The 12,858-nt window shown below is 38.7% G+C and overlaps 1 protein-coding gene across 3 annotated transcripts in view; it reads left to right on the top strand.

Moving 5' to 3' along the window:
• The first annotated feature begins 501 nt into the window (after positions 1-501).
• The window catches only part of LOC125895273 (afadin- and alpha-actinin-binding protein-like), a 35,384-nt gene continuing 23,027 nt past the window's right edge, over positions 502-12,858 (top strand). The window contains exons 1-14 of one of the 3 annotated variants that reach the window (XR_007450165.1): positions 502-598; positions 3,048-3,164; positions 3,593-3,741; positions 3,901-4,104; positions 4,264-4,374; positions 4,488-4,623; positions 4,776-4,851; positions 5,190-5,370; positions 5,777-5,924; positions 7,831-7,967; positions 8,600-8,773; positions 8,939-9,056; positions 10,093-10,240; positions 10,332-11,689. Coding sequence is in view for 1 of the 3 variants with exons in the window: in XM_049586965.1 (XP_049442922.1) it covers positions 3,146-3,164; positions 3,590-3,741; positions 3,901-4,104; positions 4,264-4,374; positions 4,488-4,623; positions 4,776-4,851; positions 5,190-5,370; positions 5,777-5,924; positions 7,831-7,967; positions 8,600-8,773; positions 8,939-9,056; positions 10,093-10,240; positions 10,332-10,485 (1,758 nt within the window). In the remaining 2 variants the exon portion in view is untranslated. Of the gene's footprint in view, positions 599-3,047; positions 3,165-3,589; positions 3,742-3,900; positions 4,105-4,263; positions 4,375-4,487; positions 4,624-4,775; positions 4,852-5,189; positions 5,371-5,776; positions 5,925-7,830; positions 7,968-8,599; positions 8,774-8,938; positions 9,057-10,092; positions 10,241-10,331; positions 11,751-12,858 lie in introns of those variants that run through there. The other 2 variants (XR_007450164.1, XM_049586965.1) reach the window with 2 other exon arrangements.

Genomic DNA, 12,858 nt, shown 5'->3' with positions numbered 1-12,858 from the left:
ATTTGATCCATTTAGCTAACTAAACTAATGTCTTATGTAAAATATGAATGTACAGTTGTCTGTAATAGCTATTGTTTGTAAGGTGTTGCTTACTGTGCCCTGCAATAAGCTATTTTGTTGTGTTGTTGTTATATTTGGTGATGTATAAATAACATTAAAGTTATTTTAAAATCATAATTTTGTTCATTCATATTTTGTATCTTGCCAACTTTCACTGCTTTATGTTGTATTAACAAATAAAAACATTTACATTTAAGTGACTTTCACAGGAGAATATAGACTGTTTAAATTATTATAATTATTATTATTTTATAATAACCACAGTCAAAAAATACTAAAAGTAAATCAAACAAATAATTCTACACCTTTCTTCATCACTGTCTTTTACACATTTAGTACAGCACTTGAATATCTCAAAACCAAGAGCCAATCACATTGAGTCGTGTTCGGTTGCTAGACAACGAGTCAGCCAATTAGCTTGCTGGTTAGTTTGCGTGCAGTGGTGTGTGTCCTGTCATTCGGACCGACATGGATTTAGGAGCTGCCGCATCGTAAAGGAAGAAGCAGTTGAGAAATATATCACAAACCGCAACGATAAGTAAGTACTCGAAACATTTTGGTCGTCACTTCGCTGTGAAGTTAACATTTTAAACGTTTATTTTCGTAACTAACGTCAACTTGTTGGGCTAAGACAGCCAGCCGGGTCGGCTTCAATGTCAGGTTGTTTTCAGTGGGCAGTTAACGTTTGGTCACTCTGACACTACGTTGACTGACATGTAAAGAACCTGCGTAGCATTTGCTTCGTTTTATTAAATCAACGTTATTAACAAAACAGGATTTGTTGAGTGAACGGTGTCCTGGAAAGCTAACGTCAAGGTTACACATTATTAGCGACCTCAACAACATACGTTAACTTTGTTCAACGGTTACCTGCATACGTATAAGCTTGCAGTAACGTTACAGTTAATGTAAATGCTAACGTTAGCTAAAACAATGACACACCTAGCATATTCAGCACATTTAGCACATTTAACCGTTAGAAAAACTGCAGAATTAACGTTAAGATAACCTTTTTGATATTCTCTGATTATTTAAGTCAGTGTTTTACAATCTTTCCTGGCCAGTCCCATCAGTCAGAGAGCTGCAAAGATTTTAGTTTAACTGTAAATGGACTGCATATGAGGTGGGCCATTTTGCAAACCTCAGATTACTAAGTATATATCAGTTTCTAACGTACACCTGACTATAAAAAATAATGCAACCTCATACAACAGTAATGTAATAAATTCCACCATTTATGAAGGATATAATGTGCACTTTTGGTTGAAGCTGTTGAGGTGTTAATTAAATTGTATGGTCATTCTGGAGGTTTGTGGTGATGTTGAACTGTATTGCATTAAAGCTTTGGCTTATTTTGAAGATGACAGTATGTATTTATTTTCATATCAATATAAACGTACAACAAAAGGACAACAAGTAGACATAAGACAACTGCAACATTAAAAAAGACAGCAACAATGACAAACACTGCAACAAAAGGTATGAAATAATACAGTAACACATTATGTGACAAGGTATGACTTAAAGAGGGGGGTATACAGTACTATGCCTTATAATTAATAAATGAATTCATATATCTTAAGGAGTACATTCCATGTAAAACTCCATGGAAATTCAGGAATATTTCTGTCTCAGTCTAGCAGAGTTGCAAATGTACCATGTTGAAATGCAATTTCAAATTTGGTCCCACCTCAGAAAGTTGTGTTGCTGATCAAATCAGCTGTTCGTTCCATACCAAGAAGACTGGAGAACTCAAGCAACCAAGCTTCTATTAAGAAATTTCCAAATTTTCCAGTTCAACAATATCAGTCTTTTATCAGCCATAAGGCTTAACCTACTGTTTTTGACTTTTGCAGCCCTACAACCCAACAAGCAAACCTGAAGGTGACAAAATAAACTAATAAGAACAGAAAAAAAAACATTTTAATGTTTATTAAGGTAGGATTTATTGCAGCGCTGTTGTATTAGACTGCATTAGTCTGAGCTGCCTCCTGTGATCCCATCAAGTAGGCTACCCCTGGTGCTACCCATAGATTTGTACTAAAATGTCTCAAATGACAACTCAAATTAACAGCATGTTCTTATCACACGTGCATATGAAGGACCACAAACCTTAAAATATATTACGTTAATGCTTACTTAGAGATTTCTCCTTGGAGAGTCTATACTGGAAAGCAGTTTGACTAATGAGTTAAAGGTTAGCACTTGTTGAGTAGTTTAAGCAGGGTCTAGGTTTGCTAAGCTTTGTGGCTGTAGGCTGGCCATCTGTCTGGCCAGGCTGATTAAGTATCACTGAAACCAAGGGATAGCTCCCTTGAGTGCATAAGGAGTCACAGCCATCTCTTGTACACTCTACAGTGTATAAAAAGTAAAATTCACAAAACGTTTTTTGCAAAATAAATAATCAGTTATTAAATGCAGTTTCTGCTCATGTTCAGATAGTTGCTACCCCAGAATGAGGTGTTGTCTTTGATGCTTTTAGTAATATCTGTTTAGTGTTTCGATTTGTTAAAAAAAACAAACAAACATAGGCATTATCTTTATATAGGGGGAGTAATATGTCTGATTGTGTGGTTTTGCAGACAAATCACCATACTGTCTGTCTAGGATTAGTCTGATCAGCTGATAAGAGCATTGAGGCAAGATGCCTGCCTGGTTCAAGCCTGTAACCTGTTAAATTCTCCTGCTGTGACAATGGCATAATACAAAAACCACACCAACATTAACATAACAATCATAATATGCTTTGAAAAGCCTCTCTAAATAAATGCATGTTTTCAGTATTTTAAATAATCTGTTGGATGTAATCGCTGTTAGCTCACTGCCTATGATAGACAGATGAGTTAGCCCTTGTGAATCTGCCGTCCTCATTCTCTGTTACTTAGCTTGCTGCGTTTTGCCACCCCTGATCGCTGCATGTTTACTTCCATCGCCTTGTAATCCAGACTGAGATGAATGAGCGCTGCTAATCTGACCCTCTATTTCAGGAACACTGACTACGTAGGTGGATCTTGTGGCGAGCTTTGTGTGTCCTGCACATGTAGAAGACGATCCAGACACGTAGCCTGAAGGCTGCACTGCAACAATGCCAGAGTCCTCCCTGGGTGAGTATAGATTTTGACATCTTTGTAGACCAGTGAAAATGCACTGTGAATGAGACATGTTGAACAGTTGTCTGTTGTACTCAGGAGCTGCTCCTTAACACCTTTACATGTCTTAAAAACTGTACCATAATTTGTGATATATGACTCTACGTCAGCATTATCTTTAGTTAGATAAACTAGTACAGTACTGCAGTGTTTGTAGGTTACTGTATCATTTTGAGTTCTGTCTTGTGCTCTGTATCAAACCCTGTGAGTCAGAAACAGGTTAAACTAACACAAATGGCAGACAAATGTGATTCTTAGTTTTTGTGCCAAAAGTAACCTGTAACATTTTTTGTTTATGAAGTGGTGTCCTTTTCTTGTCAAGCATTAACAAATTAGCATACCATCATATTGCATATAGTTAACAGACATTTTTTCCCCAGAAGTCAAGGACATTTGCAGCAGCTCCGTCGAATGTAGACCATCTCCCTTGAGGCAGTTTAGCCAATCATCGTTGCCACTGCACAGAAACTACATGCACGGTACCTTCTGCACGGAGCAGAACGTGCAGGAATGTCTTTCATACATCAATCAGGTTGGTAACTTCAAGTGTCTCTGATCTATTGTTAGTGCAGTTATTGATACCTATATTCTTGTGATTTAAAAATGCATGAACAATATGACTGCAGTGTTCTAGCTTTGAGTCTGGCTGCTCCTCTACATCCTATGCTTCCTTTTAATCTCCCTTTTACAGGAGGTGTCCTCACTTGGCCTCCCACCAGTTTGTACGGAGTCGAGCGGCAGCTCAGAGATGAATGTTGTGGCTGTGCTAAATTGCATGTACGACCTGATTCAGCTGCACCGCAGGGGCCTCCGGACCCTGGAAAACATGGAAGTGGAGCAGCTTAAGTCCAGCAGCAATGTGGACTTCCTGCAGCTCACTAGCACCCAACTAAAAGTACAGTAATATTCAAACCCAGTGATTCCTCTGTAATATTATTTTATTTGAACAAAAATATAGATAAATAGACTCAGCACCTCAAGAGCAGCTTGTCAATATTGAAAAAAAATAACTCTCATGTTAACTGCCCATGTCACTGTTGTTCTGTTATCACAGGAACAGCTAGAACAGTCCAAAAGAGAAAACACAGGACTCCTTGAGAAAGAACGACAGCTGCAGTTGAAATTGAAGAGTTTGCAAAACTGCCTGAAAAATGAAAAAGAGGAGGTACTTAGTTTGGCCTTACTGCCCCAGACAATGTTAAGTGACTCCACAGGCAGTTTTATTGTCTCAGGTGTATAAGCATGACGATAAACACTTGCTGTATTTCCTCCTGGCAGGTGCAAAAACTTCAGAACATAATTGCCAGCCGGGCCAGCCAGTACAATCATGAGATGAAAAGAAAAGAAAGAGAGTTTAACAAACTGAAGGAGCGCTTGAATCAACTTCTGGTTGACAAAAAGGAGAAAAAACAAGGTGAAGAGAAAACCTGTTTAGCCCCATCCTGTGTGCCAATATTTAACGTTTCAAACATAATCAACATCTTTACACACAAGATTGATATTGACATGCCCCGTGAGACTCTTTATATTATTTTTTTTTTCTACATTTGTTTTTCTCGCTTCCAGCCATTGATGTATTAAACAACATTGGAAGAGCTGACGGGAAGAGAAGCCTTTGGAAAACTGAAAAGACAGAAGCAAAGTAAGTTCACGTCTAAGGGTTTTTTTTTTCCAGTCAGTCAGTCCAGTCCAGTCATTTTACATCTATCTATTAACCATGTCTCTAAAGACATATTTACTTACATGTAAAAATGTGAGAATACAGGAGAAAGAAATAATCAGCATGGTCCAAGAATGTAGTACTCGTCCTACTTTTGCACATCAGCTTTTTAGGTGACACAGATTTATTTTAGGAACACAGGCATCAAACATGGTGGCACTGCTGGATGCTGGATGGCATTGCAGCTTTGATTAATTTCCTCTGTAGATGGTTCATGTACAACAAACAAAAACATAGATGATTATCTTCTTCATCCCAAGGCATGAGGGGGAGATGTATAAGACTCTGCTGAGTGACTATGATACCCGACAGAGGGAGCTATTGCTGGAAAATTCAGAGTTGAAGAAAGTGTTGCAGCAGATGAAAAAAGACATGGTGTCCATTCTGAGTTCAAGGAAACAAACGCTGAAAGATGACAAACATCAGGATGATGACATGCAGGTAGGACCAGCTGTTTTTCTTTTCTTTTTATTAAAAGAAAAAAGTACTGAGCATACGACTGGATAAATGAGACTTTTATACTGCACAGGTCGTGTGAAAGTTTGTAAACAGATGTTTTGATACAATTTTGCTCTTGTTAAACACTGGCCCTTTTTACTCCAGTTCATCAAGACATTTTCAAGATTCCTTGTTCACCATTGAGGCATGCTAGAAAAACAAAGTTTTCTTCATGAATTCAATGTAACATGGTTTGAGTAATTGATACACTAATCATCATTGTGTGGGTGAAGTATTCCTGTAAGCAGAAAAACACAATAACCATAACTAACATGCATCATCTTTTGTCTTTTAGACTTGCCAGATGTGCTGCCAGTAGATTGAAAAATATATTTGTTGTCATTGTCAGGCTTGCTCAGAGGAGGAAGAGGAAGTGTTTGATTCCAGCAAAGGAAGCGTGGAGCTATATTGTGTTCACGCCCGGGAGAAGCTGACCAACAGTATTCGTCTCCAGTGGAGAAGACTCAAGAGCCACGTTGAAAGATTGGACAGCCAAGGTAGTCTTCATACCCCATACCATCACTATTTGACCCTGACACATGAAGAAATATAACTTTGTGTCATATTAGGAGATTTGGATTCCTTTCTAACCCCCAAAAGTGGGTTTAATATTCCTGCAAAGCGTGATTACTTACAGTACAGGCCAAAAGTTTGGACACACCTTCTCATTCAATGCGTTTTCTTTATTTTCATGACTATTTACATTGTAGATTCTCACTGAAGGCATCAGAACTATGAATGAACACATGTGGAGTTATGTACTTAACAAAAAAAAGGTGAAATAACTGAAAACATGTTTTATATTCTAGTTTCTTCAAAATAGCCACCCTTTGCTCTGATTACTGCTTTGCACACTCTTGGCATTCTCTCGATGAGCTTCAAGAGGTAGTCACCTGAAATGGTTTTCCAACAGTCTTGAAGGAGTTCCCAGAGGTGTTTAGCACTTGTTGGCCCCTTTGCCTTCACTCTGCGGTCCAGCTCACCCCAAACCATCTCGATTGGGTTCAGGTCCGGTGACTGTGGAGGCCAGGTCATCTGCCGCAGCACTCCATCACTCTCCTTCTTGGTCAAATAGCCCTTACACAGCCTGGAGGTGTGTTTGGGGTCATTGTCCTGTTGAAAAATAAATGATCGTCCAACTAAACGCAAACCGGATGGGATGGCATGTCGCTGCAGGATGCTGTGGTAGCCATGCTGGTTCAGTGTGCCTTCAATTTTGAATAAATCCCCGACAGTGTCGCCAGCAAAACACCCCCACACCATCACACCTCCTCCTCCATGCTTCACAATGGGAACCAGGCATGTGGAATCCATCCGTTCACCTTTTCTGCGTCTCACAAAGACACGGCGGTTGGAAGCAAAGATCTCAAATTTGGACTCATCAGACCAAAGCACAGATTTCCACTGGTCTAATGTCCATTCCTTGTGCCCAAACAAATCTCTTCTGCTTGTTGCCTCTCCTTAGCAGTGGTTTCCTAGCAGCTATTTGATCATGAAGGCCTGATTCGCGCAGTCTCCTCTTAACAGTTGTTCTAGAGATGGGTCTGCTGCTAGAACTCTGTGTGGCATTCATCTGGTCTCTGATCTGAGCTGCTGTTAACTTGCGATTTCTGAGGCTGGTGACTCGGATGAACTTATCCTCAGAAGCAGAGGTGACTCTTGGTCTTCCTTTCCTGGGTGGGTCCTCATGTGTGCCAGTTTCGTTGTAGCACTGTTTGCAATTTTCCGGACTGACTGATCTTCATTTCTTAAAGTAATGATGGCCACTCGTTTTTCTTTAGTTAGCTGATTGGTTCTTGCCATAATATGAATTTTAACAGTTGTCCAATAGGGCTGTCGGCTGTGTATTAACCTGACTTCTGCACAACACAACTGATGGTCCCAACCCCATTGATAAAGCAAGAAATTCCACTAATTAACCCTGATAAGGCACACCTGTGAAGTGGAAATCATTTCAGGTGACTACCTCTTGAAGCTCATGGAGAGAATGCCAAGAGTGTGCAAAGCAGTAATCAGAGCAAAGGGTGGCTATTTTGAAGAAACTAGAATATAAAACATGTTTTCAGTTATTTCAGCTTTTTTTGTTAAGTACATAACTCCACATGTGTTCATTCATAGTTCTGATGCCTTCAGTGAGAATCTACAATATAAATAGTCATGAAAATAAAGAAAACGCATTGAATGAGAAGGTGTGTCCAAACTTTTGGCCTGTACTGTACATTATATACTGAAGCCACTGGTCTGAACACTGGTGATATACTGTATGAAACTGTTTGGTCAGTTCTCTGTGAAAAATTCCCAGTGTTATTCCAGACTGGATCCTCACCTCCTGTCTGTTAAAATCAATGCATAGACAATGAATGGTGTGATTGTAAAATTTAATTTTCTGGGGTACTTGTTCAGCGTCTTTGGCTCAGACTGGCGAGAGTAAGAACACTGATGCTGTTTCCCGAGAGACTCATGAGGAGGAGATGGACAGACTGAAGCTGGAGATCCAGCAGTGCAAAGACTTCATTCAAGCACAACAGCAGCTCCTGCAGGTAAGACTGAAATCAACCTGAATGTTTAGCCAGAAAATGTTTGCATTATACATTCCCCCAAAACCATAGATGTCATCGGAAGGTGGAGGTGATGGCAGATGTCTGCCGAGATGCAGACCACAGTTTGAAACCAAAAAACATGTTTTTTTTTGTGTGGTTATTTCAGATGTGTTTGTGGCACCTAAACTGGGTGTTTTTCACTGACACATTGCCTCTTTTTCCAGCGGCTTTGTGCCACCAATCATGGGTGTTTTAAGCCAAAACACGATCCTTCCCCAGTCATAACCAAGTGATTTTTGCACCTAAACCTAACCACACCTTCACCACAGTTTCAACCTGTTTGCTGCAAAATATATGCACAAATGTAAGGTAATAGTAGATTGCAGAACGTTCAAAGCAAACATTTTTCCGGCAGCTGGGTTGCTCCATCATAAGTTCAAGTGGCCAATGACAAGAGTCACATTGCTGAGGAAAGAGTGCCATATAATCAGTAATCAATTTTGAATAGGATGTAAAATAACACTTAGAAAGTTTTATGCTTTAAACTTGTAGTTTTGAATATTAGTTGACTTCTAACACTTCTTTTATTAAATTCTGGTTAAACAAAGCTTTGCTTCGTCTTTTTCTTGTAGCAGCAGCTGAGCTCTCCATGTGACGAGGAGACAGCATCCCTGCTGAGCGACTGCTTCATGCTGCAGGAGAAAGAGCGCTTCAGAGAGGAGTGGAAGATCCTCGAGGAACAGAGGAAGATCTTTGAGAGGGAGAGGAGAAACTTCACTGAAGCTGCTATAAGACTCAGCCATGAGGTGAATTATAAAACCTTTCAAAAAATGGTATGAAATAGAATTTAGGACACACAGCAAATGTTTCTTGTTGTCAAAAACAGGTGTGTACCAAGATGAGTTGTGAATATCTGTGTGTTCACTTCCGTGATTGTTTTTGCAATGTCTTGTTCTTTGTTTAACTTGCAGAGAAAGGCCTTTGAGGATGACCGGGCAACGTGGCTCAAACACCAGTTTCTAAACATGAGTCCATTTCCTGAGTCAAAGAAACCCCAGATGTCAAAGTCTAAAAGTGCCTTTTTAATATGTGAGTGTCTACCCAATTACGTTGTACAGGCACAGTTCACCTTTGCGTTGATATTAGAATTTCCCGGAGTCGCATAGTTTAATAATAATTGGAAATAAACTGAATGTTACATGGTATTGATAATGATACTTATGGGTCAACAATAGACTGAACAATGCCAATTTCATTCCTTTATACCTGTCCATCTATCCGTCCATCTGTCCCATTCTCATGAACACGTGTCTCAAGAATACTTCAAGGAAATTTCTTTAAATTTGGCAGAAGCGTCTACTTGGACTCAACGGTGAACTTATGAGAATTTGGTGGTTAAAGGCCAAGGTCACTGTGACCTTGCATCTGTCTTATTCTCATGAACATGATATCTCACGCAGGCCACGATGGAATATCCTCAGATTTGGCACAAACGTCCACTTGGACTCAACAATGAACTGATTAGATTTCGTCAAAGGTCACTGTGACCTCATCAAACACCTTCTTAGCCATAACTCAAGAATTCTTACGCCAATAATGGCAAAGTTTCACACTAATGTCTAACAGGACAAAATGATGAACTGATGACATTTTAAATCCAAAGGTCAAAGGCTAACTACACTGTGATTTGCAAAAACATTGTTTGGGCCATTACACAACGTCGTAACTCAGAAACAGAAGGGGAGATATTTGGTGAGATATTGAATTGGTGACACTAATCTTGGGTGTTCACCTTGAAACTGTGCTGGTTGTATAGATCTTCTGTGCTGCAGGGTCGAAGATGCATGTGAAGGATCCACGTTTTTCCAAATATGTAGCTTCTTTGCAGTAGCATCCATATTTGAAGCATTGTCATGAGTCTGGACAGACATGGATGTAAACTGTAACTGCAACTTGAGTGGTTCGTAGAGGCATACAACTGCAAGGCATTAATTCAATTTTCCTTTATGAGTCACATTATGGGGTGATGTTATAATTTGTATTCTATGTTTGTTGTTTTCAGGTATAACTACCATTAAGTCATTTTCATGACAAGGATTAATAAAGTTTCATCCTATATTTGCAGCTAAAACAGAAACGATTGAAGCATCAGCTCCAGAAAAGCTCATCAAATGTCCGTCTGACACATCCTCCCCCACACTCCGATGTGTCCCACTCACATCACCATCAGCAGCCAACCTGTATCGCACACTTTGCCTTATCCCAGAAAACAGGTACAGACTCTTTATATGCACAAGGAATGACATAATGTACCTGTAAATAAATGCTGCTGTCTCGTTTCCCTGACTGTTTGTCATATTTTAGTTCCAGATCAACCAAACCAAAGAGAAAGACTGAACATGTCGAAGAGTCGAGCGTCTTTTCAAATGGAAATGTTCCAGCTCAGGACAAACTGTGGGACAACTGTGAAGACGACAACAGCCACACACTCACAAGAGAAAAGACCAGCTCTATATAAAGCCAAAAATGTTCATAATTTAATCAGCATTCTTGTTAATTAATATGGATGAGTTATGGTATTTTAGAAATAGACCTGAAATGTGAATGCCAAACATTCATAGATAGATTGTAAACTGATTGAATAACAGTGGAAGTCAAACAAGAGTTCCGGTTAGGTGCTGGTATTCTGTGCTCTGTGTGACTGAGAGAAAATCTAATAGTTCATTTTTTTATTATCGCACTGTTTTTTTTTTTGTTTTTTTTTTAGATTATGTGATAAATGTATTTATTAATTTTTGTGATGGTGTAAATCTTGTTTTGGCAATGATTTTTTATGTCTAGGATCTTAGTCTGAGGCTAGTATTTTTTGGCAGTGCAGGTGTGCCACAACAGATCCTATGCTCCAGTAATGAGATGTTGCTCAGCCCTCATCAATGGACGCTGTTGCACCTGAACTTGCCTAAATGTATATCACAGCTTTTTCAACTTCTGTTATCATGTTGAACTTGTCAACTGACTCATTGATTTAGAATATAGATTTAATGCTGCTTTTTCACTCAATGTAATAAGAAACTGGGTAAAATATGAAGTATTTTTCTATAGTTTGATAAAGAAATGTGGTTGACAACATTGTTATTTAGTAACTGTAGCAGGTACTTCAGTAGCAGGTTAATGTAGGATGTTGCAGTTCAACAGGGAGAAAGGCTGTAAACATAAGATAAATAATATAACGTGAAATAGAGCAGTGACACTGAGGCTACACTTTGTTTATTTTAGTGGCTTTATATTGGCAAATTAGAACAACTCTTACCACATGAATGTGACACGATGTATTCTAGACAATCTTATATTCTCAAAACATTCATTATACTTGTTTGAAACACAAGTTTTTTGTCCTTTGACCTTTACTGGCCTCTATTGGAAATGAGTTAGTGATCAACAGAACTGGTTCACCCGTCCCTTCCCATGCACAGCGTGATTTTGCCATGTCGGACATGGTCCTGGAATAACACCCCATATTACATTCCTGGACCAATATTGCAAATAATCAATCACAGCCTTCTGACATCATCACTGTGCTGTTCAGCAGAGCTAATTTAGTTTTTCAAAACTGAAGTTAGTACAACTTTTTTACAGAATCCAAAACTTATGTACACTTCACTTTCGCTTCCTGTCTGTCCACTGTGTCTCTTTCAAATGAGAAATGGCAAATCTACGAATTGGTAAAACCAAAATGGGCATTTTATGTTTTTTCGTGGGCAACAAAAAATAAATAGACCTCGTGATTTTGTTTTTCATCTTAAAAGGAAAAAGGAAGAAAGGAATTGCCATAAACCAAAAATGGACTGCTTTGGATTGGTTCCTTTGTTTGGAAAAATGACTCTGTTTTCTCGTTTTTCGTTTAAAATGAAAGTTGTTGTTTTTAAATTATTTAAATGAATTACGAACTATTAAATGATACCTGGACCTTGTGCAATTAAACAAAGTCCTCAGCAACACTGAACAAAAACCTTGTAAGCTACTGCAGGGTGAGTAAGTTAGCTTGCTAACTAGGTTGGCTATGCTAATGAGTAAACTTATCAGTAGATGAGAATATAAGCGAGTTAGCTTGCTCACTAGTTAGGCAATGCTAATAGTTAAGTTTGTCAATAGGCTAATGTTGTTCATTAAGATTAAGAGTAAGGATAATATTTTGCAGTTGCAAAGACCGGTGACATACATTTTCCCTCCTTTTTAATAGCTTGGTCATTAAAAACTTTTTTTTTTTTTTTTTTTTGGCAAGATTGCAGTGCTTCTGTTGATCTACGACCATCTCTGCTATGTTGACCCTGGACAATTTGTTCATCCAGAAAAATTGTTGTCATCTATATCCTGGATAGCTTGTTTATGTAGAGCCAGGACCATCATCACCATGGATCATCACCTCTGGATAATATGTTGAACTTGCCCATCATTGCCATGTTGATTCTGAATAGAATTGCTGATGCTGATCCAGGACCATGATGTCGCCATAAACAAATGATCCAGAATCAGTGTAGTGATGGTCTTGGATAAATCTAACTCGGTCTATCCAGGATCAACATGGAAAAAAAGGAGGGCAATGTGTTAATTGCAGGAATGCTATTACTTTTACTCTTTCTTAGTGAACAATAATGGCAAGTTTACTCATTAGCATAGCATACTTACTTAGCAAGATAACTCGCTAATATTCTAGTTTATTGGCAAACTTACTTGTTAGCATAGCATACCAATGTACGTGAACTCACTAATATTCTAGCTTATTGGCAAGTTTACTCATTAGCATAGCATACTTACTTAGCAAGATAACTCGCTAATATTCTAGTCTATTGGCAAGTTTACTTGTTAGCATAGCATGCCTACTTAATAGGCG

The sequence above is a fragment of the Epinephelus fuscoguttatus genome, linkage group LG10 (genome assembly GCF_011397635.1).
Source record: "Epinephelus fuscoguttatus linkage group LG10, E.fuscoguttatus.final_Chr_v1".
Classification (NCBI taxonomy): domain Eukaryota; kingdom Metazoa; phylum Chordata; class Actinopteri; order Perciformes; family Serranidae; genus Epinephelus; species Epinephelus fuscoguttatus.
The sequence above is the reverse complement of the archived record's forward strand: the minus strand, read 5'-3'. Positions and strand labels throughout refer to the sequence as shown.